Source organism: Ctenocephalides felis, unplaced genomic scaffold (genome assembly GCF_003426905.1).
Source record: "Ctenocephalides felis isolate EL2017-DRISC unplaced genomic scaffold, ASM342690v1 CF-g0.4_SCAFFOLD_03571, whole genome shotgun sequence".
Taxonomy (NCBI): Eukaryota; Metazoa; Arthropoda; class Insecta; order Siphonaptera; family Pulicidae; genus Ctenocephalides; species Ctenocephalides felis.
In genome coordinates this window covers 63,991,249-64,008,933 of record NW_020539725.1, presented here as the reverse complement: position 1 = coordinate 64,008,933, position 17,685 = coordinate 63,991,249, and the positions used below count along the sequence as shown (strand labels likewise).

The 17,685-nt window shown below is 28.9% G+C and overlaps 1 protein-coding gene across 1 annotated transcript; it reads left to right on the top strand.

Moving 5' to 3' along the window:
* The first annotated feature begins 7,034 nt into the window (after positions 1-7,034).
* LOC113386493 (paired box protein Pax-6-like) lies at positions 7,035-14,864 on the top strand. Its single transcript, XM_026624272.1, has 6 exons — positions 7,035-7,046; positions 7,188-7,301; positions 8,039-8,129; positions 10,323-10,530; positions 14,251-14,364; positions 14,696-14,864. The coding sequence occupies exons 1-6, from the start codon at positions 7,035-7,037 to the stop codon at positions 14,862-14,864; spliced, it is 708 nt and encodes a 235-aa protein (XP_026480057.1).
* Positions 14,865-17,685: the final 2,821 nt, after the last annotated feature.

Genomic DNA, 17,685 nt, shown 5'->3' with positions numbered 1-17,685 from the left:
ATGTCGTTGTTCCGGATACCATGAGCTCGCATCATTTGGTCCAAAAATGAACCGCAATTAGTGTTGCAATCACCAAAATTCGGTGGCACCAACAAATTTGGACTGGGTGATGTAAAATCTATCAACTTTGGATCCAAATATTCTTCTTGTGTCGGTGTAACTTCTGACTGGTGTGCAGTATCTTGGTCTTGATGCATAACCAAAACACCATTCGCCAAATCTACAAGATGGAACTTGTCCTCATCACTCTTATCGCTAGCGTTCCAAGTAACCTTATCATCTTGCAGATGAACAGAACTTTCTGAAGGTTTGTTTGCTGTATTAACTGTTTCATCATCTGCAAAGACTTTGTTGACGTAGCTCATTTCACTGCTCCTATATTTTCTCTTCCAACGCATAATTCTGTCCTTGTACTTATTCCTGCTTTTTAGGGCATCGTAGTAGCAACTGGTGAAGAAGATGACGCAGGCTATGGCTAGACCTACCAGGCACAATTTTATGATCAGGGTAAAACTCATCAGGAAACGGGTGTAGATGTTATCGTGCAGGAGATGTTCTGTTGGTACATCATAGTCTTCTAGTGGCACGTGGACGGAGGTCTCTGTTATATTTTCTAAGGGATGATTGGTAGTTAGGAAAAATGATTTATATAATAAATTAGTACACTTGCTAGATGTTTACCAAATATATCCAGGACCAACAATCCGTTCTCCTGGGTGTAAGTGTAAGCTTCCCGGTAACTTCTAGTGGTCACCACCGTTTCCATATCATTCCTGGTGATGACATTTCCAGAAATTCCGCAAACGGTCGCCAAAATAGCGACCGATAGCCAAAGCACGATTGGTGTTTTGCAAAACATTTTGGATCGAAAATAGTTGTGGATTCAAACATTAGTTTGGTGGTTTCAAGTTGGAAATTTTGATGATGACGTCTAAAATCTTTTGTTTTTTTGGATTTTTTGTTTTTTGACAATTTGAGTGAAATGAAGGTGGTTAATATTGATTTGGAAATAGGATCAGCACACTGAGGGTCAGGTGATGATATTTTGTTTTTTTTGTCTGATGGCAAATTATATTGTTTTTAGGGGGAGGGAAGGTTGACAAATAATCACGAATAGTAAGGAATTACGTGGATTTTTTTTACTTGATTTTTTTTTAAAACCAAACATTTTCAAAAATAATCAAAAATTTCTCGTAATTTTTTCTCGTAACTAAAAATACACGTGATTTTTTTGGTAAGAAAGAGTAATTTTGAATATCACCAGAGGGCAAGAAGAGAATCTAATTTTTTTTTTAAAAGTCGATCACTTGATTAATGGACGCCTCCTAAACCTTAAGGCAAATTGCTGGAACTTCCGGTACCGAAAATTAAAATTAAAAAAAGCCTTAATTTTTTTTAATTCAGAAAAAATGGGATTTTTGAAAGTTTTGACAATTCTGAAAAAAAGAGTTTTTTGAAAAATTAGCTTTTCTTATATTTTGAAAATTTTGAACGATTTTTCTGAGCAATCGTCGTGTTTGAATTTGCTGGAACTTCCCCTAACGAAAATTAAAATTTTCAAAAAAAATCTTTAAATTTTTTGAAAATTTTAAAAAATGAAGTTTTTGTTAAGTTTTGACAATTTTCAAAAAAAAAAAAATACTTTGAAAAATTTGATTTTTTTATATTTTAAAAATTTTGAACTTCTTTCAAAGCAATCACGGTGCTTTAAATTGCTAGAACTTCCTGTACCAAAAATTAAATTTGTTAAAAAAGTATTTAAAATTTTGAAAACTGAAAAAATGACATTTTTAAAAGTTTTGACAATTTTCAAAAAAATGACTTTTTGAAAAATTTGATTATTTTTATATTATGAAAATTTTGAACTTTTTTTCAAAGCAATCGTCGTGCCTTAAATTGCTGGAACTTCCCGTACCGAAAATTAAATTTGTTAAGAAAGCCTTTAATTTTTTTGAAAACTTCGAAATTTTATAAGTTTTGACAATTTTGAAAACAATGTCGTTTCTAAGAAATTAGATTTTTTTATATTTTGAAAATCTTGAATTTTTTGTACCAAAATTTCTAGAACTTTTCGTACCAAAAATTAAAGTTATTAAAAAAGCTTTTAAATTTTTATAAAACTTTGAAACAATGATATTTTTGTAAGCTTTGACAATTTTGAGAAAAAAAGACATTTTTTGAATTTAATTTTTTGTATATTTAAAAATTTTGAACTTTTTTTAAAAAGCATTTGTCGTGCTTTAAATTGCTGGAACTTCCCGTACGGAAAAATAAAATTTTTAAAAAAGCCTTTAAATTTTTTGAAAACTTAAAAAATTTGATTTTTTAAAGTTTTGAATATTTTGAAAAAAAAAAGACTTGAAAAATGTGATTTTTTGTATATTATGAAGATTTTGTACTTTTTTTCGAAGCAATCGTGCTGTGTGGCTGTTTTAGAGAAGAAATATCGAAGCGCGTAAGCGCCGCGTAGCAGTCTAACAGATAAACATTGTTACTGAACCCATAGAAATGTAAACAAAATTTATACTCTATAAATATCTTTTAATTTGATGTCCATGATCATTTTTGACCCCAAAATAGCAACTTTTTTTCACTTTATTTAATCGATTTCCAAAACCGAAACTCCTGCCTTCCAAAAAATTTAATAATTTCTAAATTTTGTCAAAACAAATAAAATGTTTTTTTAATTTATTGAAACCGGACTCTCCGTTCTCTCAAAAACACATTTCTATTTTCTACACTCTTTGCTCCCTTATCTCTGAAACGGTTGGACCTGCCTCTGCCAAAAACTAATCAGCATATCACCTTAGCGATAGGAATCGAATGTGTTTTGAATTATTCAAATCGGTTGATCGAGATCGGTGTTCCTGAAATCGTCGACAAAAATTTGTAAAGCAAACACACACACACACACACACCGTATGCCAGAATGTTCAGAAACCCCTGAAACGTAAAGATATATAAAAATTTTCATTTTCGATTTTTTGCGATTACTATAACTCACCCTACGGGAAGTTAAATAGATTTTTCAAAAAGACCAATTTTTCTCAAAAATTTTTAAAATCTCAAAAATCTATTTTTTTCAAAGTTCTAAGAAAAAATTGAATCTTTTTTAAAAAATTAAATTTTGGTACGGAAAGTTCCAGCAATTTGCTTTAAGGCACGATGTCATGCACCACTAGTTTGCAAATTATCAAGAACAATTTAATCCTTTATCCACTTTGGAAAATAGTCCTTCATTAAACTTCTGTTCTGCTGCTCCACCTGCTCCTGGCGGAGTTAATTGAAACGGAGACAACTCGCCGAGCGAATTAACTCGAAAACTTTTCGTCACTCTGATTCACAAAATGTTGAAATTAATTAGCTCGACTGATTAATTTAATTTAGGCATCAAGTTGGACTTGCAACGAAGTAGGAATGTGTTTACTTTAATGGATTTTTTTCCTATATATAATAATCTATTATACTTCCCCGTCCCCAGAGAGATGTGGTACAGTTTAGACTTTTAACCGCAACGCGGTCGTAAATTTTTAAGCCCTCGGGCTGCTGCAGGAGGTGCAGCAAGGGAAAGCCCTTTCGTCCCGCCATCGAGAACGCCCGCGGCCTAAGTACGGAACCCTACCGGGAATATTATTGCGGATATAAATGTATCTACATATTATATTAAATGGACTTATATATTATATACTTATATGTATAAAAGAACCCACATAAATGTACACATTTATACTTATTATTATAATTTTTATAAAATATCTAATAATACGATGTACATAGGTCTAATGTTCATTTTTGACCGCCAAATGTCATAATTTTTTACTTTTTTTATTGGATCTCCGGAGATGCTAAACTTTATAAAAATTTTACCAGTTGTTCATTTCGTCAATACGAGTAAAATGTTTTTTTTAAATTATTCAAATCGTACGCTCCGTTATCTCAGAAACTGCAATACCATTTTTGGCACTTTTTGCCGGTATCTCCAAAACGGCTAGATTTGCCTCTGCCAAAAACTAATCAGCAAGTCTCTTCATTAGTAGGAATTGAATGTTTTTTTAATCATTGGGTTCATCCGTGTTCCCGAAATCGTTAACGAAAATTTGTATACGCACACACAAACACACACATACATCCATTTTTTTAGCAAATTATTTAGCATCATACACGATTATAAAAAACAAACTCAAATTCGCTTTAAATTGAGAAGGAAAATTCTACTGATACAGAAAATGCATCAGATGACGAAGAATTAATTTTGATTATAAATTTCCTGTTTCTGGTAGGTCGTGTCTAATTTTTTGTGCCTAATATTGTTTGAATTCAAAAGAGTTAAAAAATTTTTTGGCGATCCTGTATTTACGAAATCCAAATCGATGATCAGAAAAGATATTAGAATCCTTCAGAATATTCTGAAGTAAAAGCTTTTCTAGAATTTTGGCAATATAGAGAGAAGGCCGATTTTTTTAACAATTTTCGTTAAATATGTCTTGAAATTATTTGGCCAATAGTCGAATCTCATTATAGCATTGAAAAAATAGGTGATTGTGATAAATCCATTTATACGTAATTATTTGAGAAAAAAATTGCATCATGTCTCGGCGTGAAAAGACTGATTGACTGAAAACAAGAGGAACTAAAGAAAAAAACTTTACTGACGAACAAATTTATTAGAAAAATTGATCTCCATTGACTATAAAGTCACATAAAGAGGACTCGACTGACGAGCGAACTGTGTCTCGATGTGGAAAAGAAATATCTGAAGTAAAATACTAAATGTTTACAATATGTAAAGCAATTTTATTCTAGTTAATTATTATAAATAAACTTGAGAAAAGATCAGAATAATATTTTTCGTATCGGCTTGTTTTTGAACAAATAAATAAAGGGTCTCTAAATTGACCATTACGAAATAATCATTTGTGATAGGACGGTGAAAATTTAGGGCTATATAGGTTTTCAATCATACATTATAAAAACATAAAATAAAATAAATTGGTCTAAAACAAATTAAATGATTGCCACTCAGCAGTATTAACATTGCATTACAATAGGTCAAGCCGTTTTGAAGGAGTATGACCACTATCACTATAGAAAATATATATATATATATATATATATATACATACATTTATATTTATCCTTTATCCTTCGTATGTACACAACCTATTAAATTACACCGCACCGCACCGTCAGCGAACCGCGCCAAATTTTAAATTGCCTTCTTCTTCAAATATTAAATATTAAATCACATGTCGGCTGTTAGTACTAGTACAAAAGCCTCTTTCCTCTTTCGTAGGGGAAAGGGCGCCCCTTTTTCCCGAAGACGGAAAATAAAAAATCTCACCCTCCACACCGAGCAAAAGAGCCGAACAGAAAATGGCCGCTGGCTTAATATTCCGTAATGGCAGACGATAAAAACCATCTGTCAAAAGAAAATAGGATAATCTTTTAAAATGTATAAAACGACGAGAACCGAGATATATAAATGTATAGGTATATATATATATATATATATATATATATATTTATATATATTTGAACAGTCTTGAATTTGATGTTGATATAATATATTTAATTTGAGTTAAAACGTACTACTTTATATCGGAGAAACTAGCCAAAACCTGAGTAAGCGCCTTCATCGACATAAAAATAACTCGAAAAATCCCAAACAATTTAAAACCATGTTAACCGACCATATAAATAATTTAAATCATAATATAGATTTTTTCAACCCAAAAATTTTACATTTTGAGGAGAACGTAATTAAAAGAAGATTCGGTGAGGGATTGTTTTTGCAATTGCATAACGGCATGGTCATAAACAAGCGATTTGACAACATGGCCCTGAACGAAACAAACACGTGGTTCCTAAATAGCGTGTTAAAATTTCTTAAAAAATGACAAGATTTCATCGCTTTTTTAATTTCTCGTAAAATTTGAACACATGCTAAAAACTGTTTCAACATTCAATTAGCCAATAAGATAATTTGCAATTTAGAAGTTGAAAAGACAACTTTACGGAGCATTCGGATTTTCAACATAAGAAAGAACGTATGTGGAAAAAAGAGAACCTACTGATGACCAACTGCAAGATTAGAAGATGCAAAAGAAAGACCAGATAATTAATTAATTATTTAATTAACAACTAAGTACATAAAAAAACAGCTAAAGGAGAAACTCTACTTACAGCAAATTAAATAAAGACCAAGAAAATAACAAAGCAGCATATTTAGCAGCAATTGTGAAGATAGAAAGAAGATTTTACTCGAAATATTGACCAAGAAGTTAAAAAAAGAGGCTTTCAATGATGGAATTTATTTATTATTTATAAACTCTAGTATAAACTCACAAAATATCTACTGTAAAAACTGTATTATTAAAATTTTGTTAATAAAATTTGATGTAATGACCTAACGTTTTTATGATATATATTTCCAATTGACCAAAAAGACAATTATAGGACTTTACTTACGAAAAATGAAAAAATAAAGATTTTACTGAGCGAATTAGAAAAGAAAAGAAGACTCTACTGAGGAGCAAATAAAAAAATGGCTAAGAGATGTGAAAGGGACTCTACTGACGAGCAAATTAAATATCACTCCTGAAAATAATAACAGGACTCTACTGACAAACAAATAACTTCAAATTTAGTAGTAAAAAACGTAGACGATAATGACGAGCAAAGTAAATATCGACCAGAAGATAAAAATAGTTTTGCAAAGTCCTATCAAATTGCCCGATGTATGCAAACATTCAATTTATTAAATAAAAATTGATATTCTTTGTAGAATACATACATGAATTCTATAATAAAGTCAATTTCAATTATAATTTTTTATAATGAAACCACTTTTAGTAGGCCTATAATATTTTGTAATGTTTGTTAAGAGTATGAACCTGATTATCATAAAAAATTTATTAAAATTGTCAAAAAAAAACTTTTCGTTTAAGTAAATCTATTTACTAATAATAAATATCTTGCCATGTCGTCCGAACCTAACACAAGGCTTTCTCATACATTTTAACTTAGGTTTCGTAATGCATGCAATGGTAAGCGTTACTTCAATATTTTCAGATAATTGTTTTGTATTAACTATCAAGATAAAACTTTAAACTATTTATTACGATAATATTTTTCTTACATGTTATATTAAATTAATATTTAATTTTATCAATTTCTATTAATTTCAGGTATGGTTTCAAAATCGGCGCGCAAAATGGCGAAAAGCTGAACGTCTGAAAGAAGAGCAAAGGAAGAGGGATGGAAATGCGAATATTACGGATTCCATCAATTCCAGCGACAAGGTAAATATTGATAATAAAATGTAATATTGTTTAAATAATTAATTTAAAGCAACAAATACTCATATTGATAAATCAGTTGTCCTCTCTGTGCGTGGACAGCTAAAACCTTGTTGATTATTTTATATAATTTTACTATTTGTGTTTAAAATTGAAATTATAATCATTCTTGAAATTATTTAAATTATTGTATTATAAAGAAATTAAAGACAAAAAAGATTGAAGAGATATTTAAAGATATTTTAAATATAAGACTTATTAATATGTTAACTAAATGGACATAAATGATATGTATATATATAAAATATGAAAATTTTATATATAATATATAATGTTCAATAATCTTGTATCCATGTCTGACTAAGATATGAAAATAATATATCAATTAAAAAAAATATTAATGAAAAATTAACATTTTTGCTAAAAAAGAGTTTCAATAATGATAGCTTTTTAAGTGGCAAATAATGTGGATATTTGAATTATGCAAATTTTCAAATATTTTCCCATAAAAACAATTGTACTAAATTTATTTGTTTGCATTTAATGTAATAAAACAACATTACTTTCCCGGTTCAAATTGGAATACTGTATTATTTATTTATACAGTATTAATTATTTATTAAATGATGGCCGAATATATATTTGTTAATACATAATAATTTTATTAAGTTTCAGAGAATTGTCTGTTCTTTTCTAATAAGATGTTTTAAATTTTACATATATTTAATTCTTATTTTCAGATTGAGGATAGAAGTAGATCTAGCACCCCCTTAAACGGTCCTGTCTCACCGGGAAGTCCCGATCCAGATAATATTACAAGGCCAGGATCAGGTAAATATTCATTTTTAAATTCCAAAAGTTTGATTATATTTTAAATATTCAGATAATAAGTTTAAAATTTGGGTTTTTTATGTATAAACATTTTTGGAGGAAAAAATCTAATTTTATATTAACCATCAATTAGTCTCCAACGTTTCATTTTTCTGAAAATTTGGATTTATATTTAGTTTTGCAGTAATTTTGAAATATTTTACTCATAGTACATTAGTTGAATAATGTATTTCTCAAATTAAAACTAGTGGGGTGGGTAGCATCGTGCCTTAAGGCAAATTGCTGTAACTTCCCGTACCGTAACGAAATATTCGAGGAATACTGAATGTTTTCAAATAGATTATTATAAATATTGTTACATTGTCTAATATTTATAAGAATTATATAAACTGAATTGCAAAGTTGAAATTATTTGTTTCAACAAAAAACTAAAAAAAAAAAAAAAAAATGGAACAAAAATTTTTTTTTCCAAAATCAATTATTTTGTTAAGACAAGCAGAAAGTTTTTTGAATCATTCAAATCGGACGCTTAGTTCTCTCAAAAACTGCCATTTTTTACATATTTAGCTCCGTATCTTCGAAATGGCTGGGCCTGCCTTTGCCAAAAACTAATAAACACTTTTCCCAATCATTACTAATTGAATGTTTTTTAGATCATTCAAATCGGATACTCCGTTCTCTCAAAAATTCGATTTCTATTTTCCGCACTCTTTGCTCCGTATCTCCGAAACGGGTAGACCTGCCTTTGCCAAAAACAAATCAGCTCTTTTCCCTATCAATAGAAATCGAATGTTTTTTGAACCATTCAAATCGGTTGATCCGTGCGCCCTAAAAAGTGACTAAAAATTTGTATCCACACATACATACACACACACACACACATACACACACACATACACACACACATCCATTTTTTCTGAGGTATGCCAAAATGTTCAGAAACCTTCAAAACGTCGAGAAATGTAAAAATTTTCAATTCCGATTTTCGGCCCATTACAATAACTTACCCTACGGGAAGTTAATAAAAAACATTAGAAAGGAAGTTTAAAGAAAGTTTTAATTTAATAGGATAAGATTAGATTTGATTCAATTAGGATTTTAAGAGATTTAATATAATTAGAATAGGATTAGATTTATGGCTTTTGTTTTGTTGAAAAAACGAGTAATTATAAATTTGATGTGAAATTCAAGAACTATTTAAAAAAAAATAGTAAGATGAAAATAGTTAGAAATTAGATTTTTAGAAAAATTAAGTGGTAAAAATATAAGTTGCCAAATATAAAAAATAATATTGATCAATTTCGGTTGAGAACTAAATACATACATACATACACACACATATATATATATATATATATATATATATAAATGTACGTGCATTTATATAAATCGTCCTAAAAGGAAGTAGATATACATCCCTTTTATAAAAGTGATACGTTGATTCTCCCAAAGAATTTGTTCAAGTCAGAAAACGAAACGGAGGCATTACATCATCCGGCTACAATTTCATTTAAAGATGAAGATATAATAAATATAAACAGTGAATATATATATATATATATATATATATATACATTATTCGAAAAAATAAACATATTTGAAAAGATAAACACACTAAATATTTTTGCATAAACGACTTACGATTTGCGTCATCATAGGTGCAAATGTCATTAAAAAAAAACTACGAGTCAAGATACTGAAATTTTTAAATAAAATTTTTAAATTTAAATCGTCAATCAGATATCATTCTATGAATATTACATTTTAAGGAAAAAGCATATATCTTACTGTATTGCATTTACTGTGGTTGTTTCACTGGAGATTAGTCAAATGAGAACGTGAAACGTATACAAAACAAGCTTGTACTTTGTACAGTTCGTTTATTTTCAATTGCAATATTTATAAATAATAATATTAACAAACTTCAAGCCATATTTTGTTATAAAAACAATATAAAATAAATCAAAAATTATAAAATAAAGTTAATAACAATACAATACTTAAAACATTAAAAATATTCTAAATACAAAATACAATTTGTAGGTAATTTAAAATAAACATAATATTATAATTGAAGTGTTTTACAACAAATAGGCCCTTCAAAAATCAAATCGAACAATAATTGAAAAAACACAACATTTTTATTTTTATACATATGTAATATATGTAAATTATTCATTTTTATTTTTTCAGCAAACTCGATCCTCCAACAAACTCCAAATTCATCACCGATTCGTTCCCAAGATTTGAATCATTCGAGTGATAACCCTCACGACCCCAACGGGGGCACCACAGATACGTCCCTGACTGATGGGGGGCCCGCTCATAGGGCTCCAGAAATACTCGGAGGCGTCGATGTGACACGAAACGCTTCGGCGACACCCGAACATAGGATAAATAGGTAATAATAAATTTATAAATATATAAATAAATAAATACATGCATACGTACATGCGTGTCTATTAGGGTGGTCCTTATTATGGATATTTTCGAATTTTCTTGCTCCCAAGGGCTCAAACGCTTCTAAAATGATAAAGAAAAATTGTGTAAAAGTTTGAGTTCTTAATATTAACATTTAGATAGTCCGCAAACCAATTAAAAGTTCATTAAGTAAAAGTACATTATGTGATAGCATTTATTTAATAAGTAAATAGTTAAAATTATATAATTATCAATAAATTATTGTGAATTTTATATCGAATGGAAAAACAACTATTGAGTTATTTTTTCCAACATGCCCTTGTAGTAAACAAGGTCCCTTTTCGGCCGACTATTGTAAATTCATCAAATTTATTGAATGTCCTTTATTGGACAGTTGTTAATAAAAGAGATAATGAAAAAAATGTGATAGCATTTGTGAACTCAAATATTATGACACTTAAAAATATTTATGAAACACTTAACCTCTAAATCCATTGGGACTGTTTAACGAAATATTTTTTTAAAAAAGCATGTTTATATTATAAATATAAAATAAATACACATATAAGTATATTTTACAATGAAATTACTTATTTAATGATTGCTAATTTAATTTTCATGCAGAAAGCATTATTTCAAGCTCTTTTTAATATATATTAAACATTAAAACCATTGTATTATTTAATAAAATTTAATTTAATATAATAAACACACTGGTTATTAATTTACTACGAATAAATCTAAATTAAATTTATAAATACTGAAATGTAGGAATTTTTAACTTTGGTAAATTCGAATTTAAATCATTTTATCCCTGATATATTGCATGAAAACTGTTTTATTACGATGGCATCGAAATTAATTCTGCAGCAAAATATTTATTTAATTAGTGATGTAGACACTCAAGTTATCAGTAATAAATTGCCATTAAGTCTGCTATCACTTTTTTTTTAATTACAATATTTATTACAACTGTTAAATAATATAACATATAGCAATAATGATAAATAATAACAAATTTAAATAAGAGTACAAAGGATAGAATTTACATTAAAATCATATGCGTAGTATGATGATTTAATATAAAATAAAAGCAAATAATAACAATAAAATTAATAAATAAAATAATATTTCTGAATAATAAAATAATACTAGAAAAACGAAATATAACAAAATAACAATTAAATTACAAGTCTGCTATCACAAATGACGCAAGAATTTACTTAATAATATATGTGAAAAAAAAATTTACGAAACATTTAATTGAATTGCGGACTAACCTGATTTTTTCGATTTATCTGAATTTATAATGGAAATATTGAAGAATTGAAGAACTACTTACTCATTACAACAATCTATCCAAATTCTGTTTATTTCAACAAAAATATTTAACAAAATCCATTTCTGCGGTAATTGCGTAAAAACAACACGATTTGGTGTAATAATAAACACACCGCATGGAAGTTTTTAACACGCCTTACAACGTGTTACTATTTTAACACGAAGACGAGTGTTAATTTCAACGATCGCATTAAAATTTAAAATGTCTATATTTTGTACTTATAATTTTAGTCGTGTATGAAAAAATATTAAAGAAATTGTAAATCTTAATATTATTGGCGAGGATTGTGGATAAAACTGTGTCAATATTACTGTGTTACGTAACTACTGTGATTCATTACATTTATAAATTGAAGAAATAACTTTAATAAAACTAAATATTTCACAAAAGAAATTTTAAATGTTTACATTGGTTTTATCGATAAAATAAAATAATAACCTGACACTATATTTTATTAGGATTTTCAATAAATGTTTTAATAAATTTTGATTAGATTTCTATTAGAGCTCGTTATTTTTTCGTTTTTATTAATTTCTAAAAGTATTACTATTATATAATAATGTTCAATTTCTATATATTTTCAATAAAATATTTAATTCAATATAATAAAAATTATTTATATTCAATTTAGAATTTTAGTTTTTCAAATTTAGTTAATTTTAAACGGCCTTAAAATAAAATAAAAAAAATAAAAATATGTATCATCTAAATGTTAATATCTGCAGTCAACTCTGACACGTACCTTTAATATAAAATCCTCGATCCACATGCTATGCAACACTTACTAATCACAATCTATTACAAAACACAAATTTTATTATCACCAACGGCCCTGATTCTTTTCGGCACGTGAACACGTAAAGGCGTCGACCCGGTGCTTCGGCGCCGGGTCGAAACGCCTAAGATGTAATGCCTACTGAATGCAGACACCAAATGAAAGAATTCGTCGAGAATTGTTATAAGGTAAACTCGTATAGACCATAGATAGTTGTGAAGATAGGAACCTTGGTTAGTATCGATATCGATGCAATTGCCCTCTGTCGGTGTCATTGAAAATACTATGACACCTGAGCTGACAGTTGAGCGAAAATGATCTGTCAAGAAGAGCGCGCAAATGATCTGTCAATTTTTTTGAAAATGAATTTTATGTAAATGTTATGGAATTTTTAATAACTAGCTGTAAATGCGACTTATTTGATGGTTTTTGCTTTTTTATGTCAATTACAATAATAATACAATAGTTTTTTGCATTAGATTTATTGTGATTTTTTTCAAATACAATATATATTTTACGATTACTAAGAAATACTTAGGCAAAAATAACATTTTTGGTTTTTCTAGTGCCTTAAAAAGATGTTTGAAAGTTGATTTGTTTGAAAGGAAATATTTAGAAGAACTGTAATTAATCATTGATCAATTTTTGTTGCAATTTGCCTTAAGGAATACCTAATTTTATTGTATTTTTCTACTGAAACATTCTATTTAAGCAACTGCATATAAATATTGATAAATTACTTACTTAACCTCTAATGAAATCTATGTGGGCTGTTTAACGAAATATTTAGTCATCATGACATCAAAATTAATTCTGCAGCAAAATATTTATTTAATTGGTGATTTTGACACTCAAATTATCACTAATAAATTTTCCATTAAAATTACAAGCCTGTTATCACAGATGGTGCAAGAATTTACTTAATGATATATGTTAATAATAAATATACGAAAGTTTTAATTGAATTGCGGACTGTCTAAATATTAATATTTGAAGCTAAAACTTTTAGAAGATTTTCTTTTATTAATTCGGAAGCGTTTGAGCGTTTGGGAGCAAAGAAATTCGACAATGTCCATATTAAGGACCACCCTAGCTTGTAATTGTCGCTGGTTGTATTTTAGGGATTTCACAATTAAACACACTTTTACACATGATTTGCCATTTACGTTTATTATATAAAATTTACATAAAATATTCTAAATTTCATTGACGTTCACAGAAGATTAGCAAATGATTGAAAAGATGATTTATAAACTTTTACATTTTGGAGGTTACTTTTGAAGATGTTGCCGAATTTAAATTAAACTAAAATCCTTAGTTAAACATAATTACAAAGATCTTTCCAGAAGGATTTTTCACGCATCTGTATGAGTGAATTACTGGGAACAAAATATAATATTTCAATAAAGTTTAATAATCTTTCGTAATACTAAATTAATTATAAAATTATAGCAGAGATGCACAATAATATATATTCGATAATGTCCATATTAAGGACCACCCTATAAATAAATAAATATATATATATATATATATATAAATATAATTATATATTATATAAAAAAAAATATTTTCTTTCACAGGAGCCCCATGTCTTCGGTGAGTTGTCATTCACCCTTGGAGACGGCTGCCCTTAGACATCACGTTGCCCTCGGACCGCACTTTGGACACCATATATTTTCAGGATTTAGCGAAAGGTAAGAAAGGCACTTGCATAATTCCTAAACTTATTCATGGACAAACGGAAGAGCAAGGACAAAAAATATCAATTTATTTCCTAAAGCTTACTATTACTTGAAGTTTTATTTCATTATCATCAATTTGCCAAAAGGCAGAATTCTTCCAAATATTATTCAATAATATTCAATCATAACCCCCAAAAGCGAGTCCTTTACATCCATTAATCCATCCCTTACAAAAGACATCGAGACTGACTTCTCGCACGTGTCATCGTAAGGGAAACAATCGAAACGGAAAGAATGAATACTTAAAAACCTCTTGTCATCGCGCCTGCGCTCACAATATAAGGGGCGGCTTTGAAAGGACCGCGCCCTCTCCGAAAAAGGGCGACCGAGAGGCTACGTCTTTATCGGGGAATCACTTCTTTTGTGATGGAATTGACACTGAATGGGATGATGTTTATAGATTTAGTAGGTTGGGGGATGATACAGCTATTAAGTCATTAAGGATTGCTTAATAGTCGGCGCTGATTTAGGGGAAACTGTGTGGAAAATGTGTAAAATAAAATATTTAGACATTTGTTGAGCAATTTATGAGGTCAATTCTGCAGCAACGTAGCGTTGTTATGGCAATGCTGTCTTATCCTTCTTTCTTGGTAGTAAAAATTATCTATTAGATGTACAAATGAGGCGTATTAACCTCCCGTAGGGTAAGTTACTGTAATCGCAAAAAAATCAAAAATGAAAATTTTTATACATTTCAAAGGTTTCTGAACATTTTGGCGTACCTTAGAAAACCCCTGAATGCACAGCATATACATGATATTTTGATAGTATTCATGTATGATTCAGTAGCATGATGTTTGCAAGTAGGAGCGTAACATGGTCTTGCCATAACATTGGTCTGTTGTGAGGCAGAATAGGCCGATTTAAAACACAAAAGAAAGGATTCTACTGTCGAGCAAATTAACTAAAAATTATTTTTTAAATAGTAATTTAAAATAAACAGAGAAGACTCTACTGACTAACAAACACAATCTCGACAGGAGAACTCTATTAACGTATCTCTTAGACTCTACTGACGAACTAACTGAATTTTAAGAAAAAGGACTTTACTGACGAGCAAACTAAATTAGAAAAAGGACTCTACTGACGAGCAAACTGAATTTTATGAAAAAGGACTCTACTGACGAGCAAACTAAATTTCATGAAAAAGGACTCTACTGACGAGCAACCTAGATCCAAAAAAGGAACTCTACTGACGAGCTAACTGAATTTTATGAAAAAGGACTCTACAGACGAGCTAACTGAATTTTAAGAAAAAGGACTCTACTGACAAGCAAACAGAATGTTAAGAAAAAGGGACTCTACTGAAGAGCAAACTGATCTAGAATTAAAAAAAAAGACTCTACTGACGAGCTAACTCAATTTGAAGCAACGTGCATTTTTAAAAAATAAGACAAATCGACTTCTATATTATTACTAGCTGTACCCGTTCACGCTTTGCCGTGATTTAGTTTAAATTAAACAGTTGAACAAAGTTGTGTATTTTTTACATTTAGTTTAACGTTACTACTATATCTTATATTACTTTAATTTCTGGCACATCTCAGCTGCTTTTTGGCAATAATAATGTAGACATTTCATTTTCTTTATTCATAATCATAAATTTATGATACACATTCTAACATTGTCTAGGTGCATACGTAAATTGAAATTTTTGGCAAATGATAATTTTCATTTGTTTGCAATGCAAACAATGACATGTCGTTTTTTGCAATTTTTGCTATTTGTTTCTATAATATTGCACATACATCCCAGTACTTTATAATCACATACATCCTAGAAAATTTCCTTAACAAACTTCAGAAAGATTTATCAAAATCCGAATAATCGTTTAGGAGGAGTATACAGTGAGTGCTTGTAATTTGATATGAACTTTATATAATAGCAATAAAGCTCAAATTGATTCTACGTTTTAGTTAGAAAACGTTTGTATGAGAAAAAGAAAAGGGCTGTTTTTAAGGTTTTCCCGGCAATTATTCGATTTTTTCTCGCCCTAAGAACCATCTTTGGACTTCAACGAATATTAAAAAAAAAAAAAAATGGCCAAATTGGTCAAGGAGTTGTTGAGTTATGCGCTTACCAACACATTTTGCGATCCATTTTTATATATAAGAAGATTATATTAATATTTTTTCACTATTATCACAAAAGTGGCAATACTCCCCCTTCGCCCTATTTATTACTCAATAAAATAAAAACCATCGTATCATTACACAAAACTTTCGAGAGGACAATAAAAGTTGCGCGTCTTCCTGCTTCCTCTGACGTTAGGCACGTGTCACCATTCATCGGAATGACTTCCGAGGCGGCACGTGCCATCGATGCTGCCCGATGTCACACGAATGGAAATATCCGTTTGATTGAGGAAAAGAATATGGGAATTGTTTCTTAGGGGAATGGAGAGATGGGATTTGATGTCGCAGTTTTATAATTTTATGTGAAATTATTTTTGTACGTCCTGAATGGTTAGTTAGAAATGGTAATAGGATTTTATGTCGCTTTGGAATTTTTATGATTTACAAGGGTGGTCCTTATTATGGACATTTTTAGTTAAGTTTCAAGTTATACCTAAAAACATTTTTAATATCCAATTTTTTTCTATGCTATTTCCATACGAAGTTTGATTGAGTTGCGCACTATCTAAAAGTAAATATTAAGAGCTAAAACTTTTAGAGAATATTTTTATATCAATTTGGAAGCATTTAAGCCCTTAGGAGCAACAACATTCAAAAATGTCCATATCAAGGACCGCCCTAATGAATTACAGTCTTTCTTTCAAGTAGTATTGTCAGTGTGAGTGAAAAATAGGGTTTATACGAAAACCGACATTTCAGAAAACCGGTTTTTGAATTTTAATTTCACTAAAAAACCGGTTTTAACCGGTTTTCGAATTTTATATAGAAAATAAATTTTTGCTCGAATATTCTGTAATTTATCCGCAAATTTAGTGTAATTTAGAGCAGTATTTGACTGAATTTATTTATTGTTCAATTTTATAGAATGTAAACATAATTATTTTAATTTTAATTAGTAGAACTAAAAATAATAATAGTTTATCTTGATTAAATAACTTTGAAAATAATTATTCGTTATTCATGCATCATTTTCACATATAAGAATGAAAATATTTTTATGATAGTGAAAGGAAAATTTTCGAATGAATAAAAATAATACATTTTTAAATAAAAAACATTCATTAAATTAAAAAAAAAATTAAAAAATTTTAGATACATGTCGATACATACTTGTTAATATCAATTTTAGTTTTAAAAA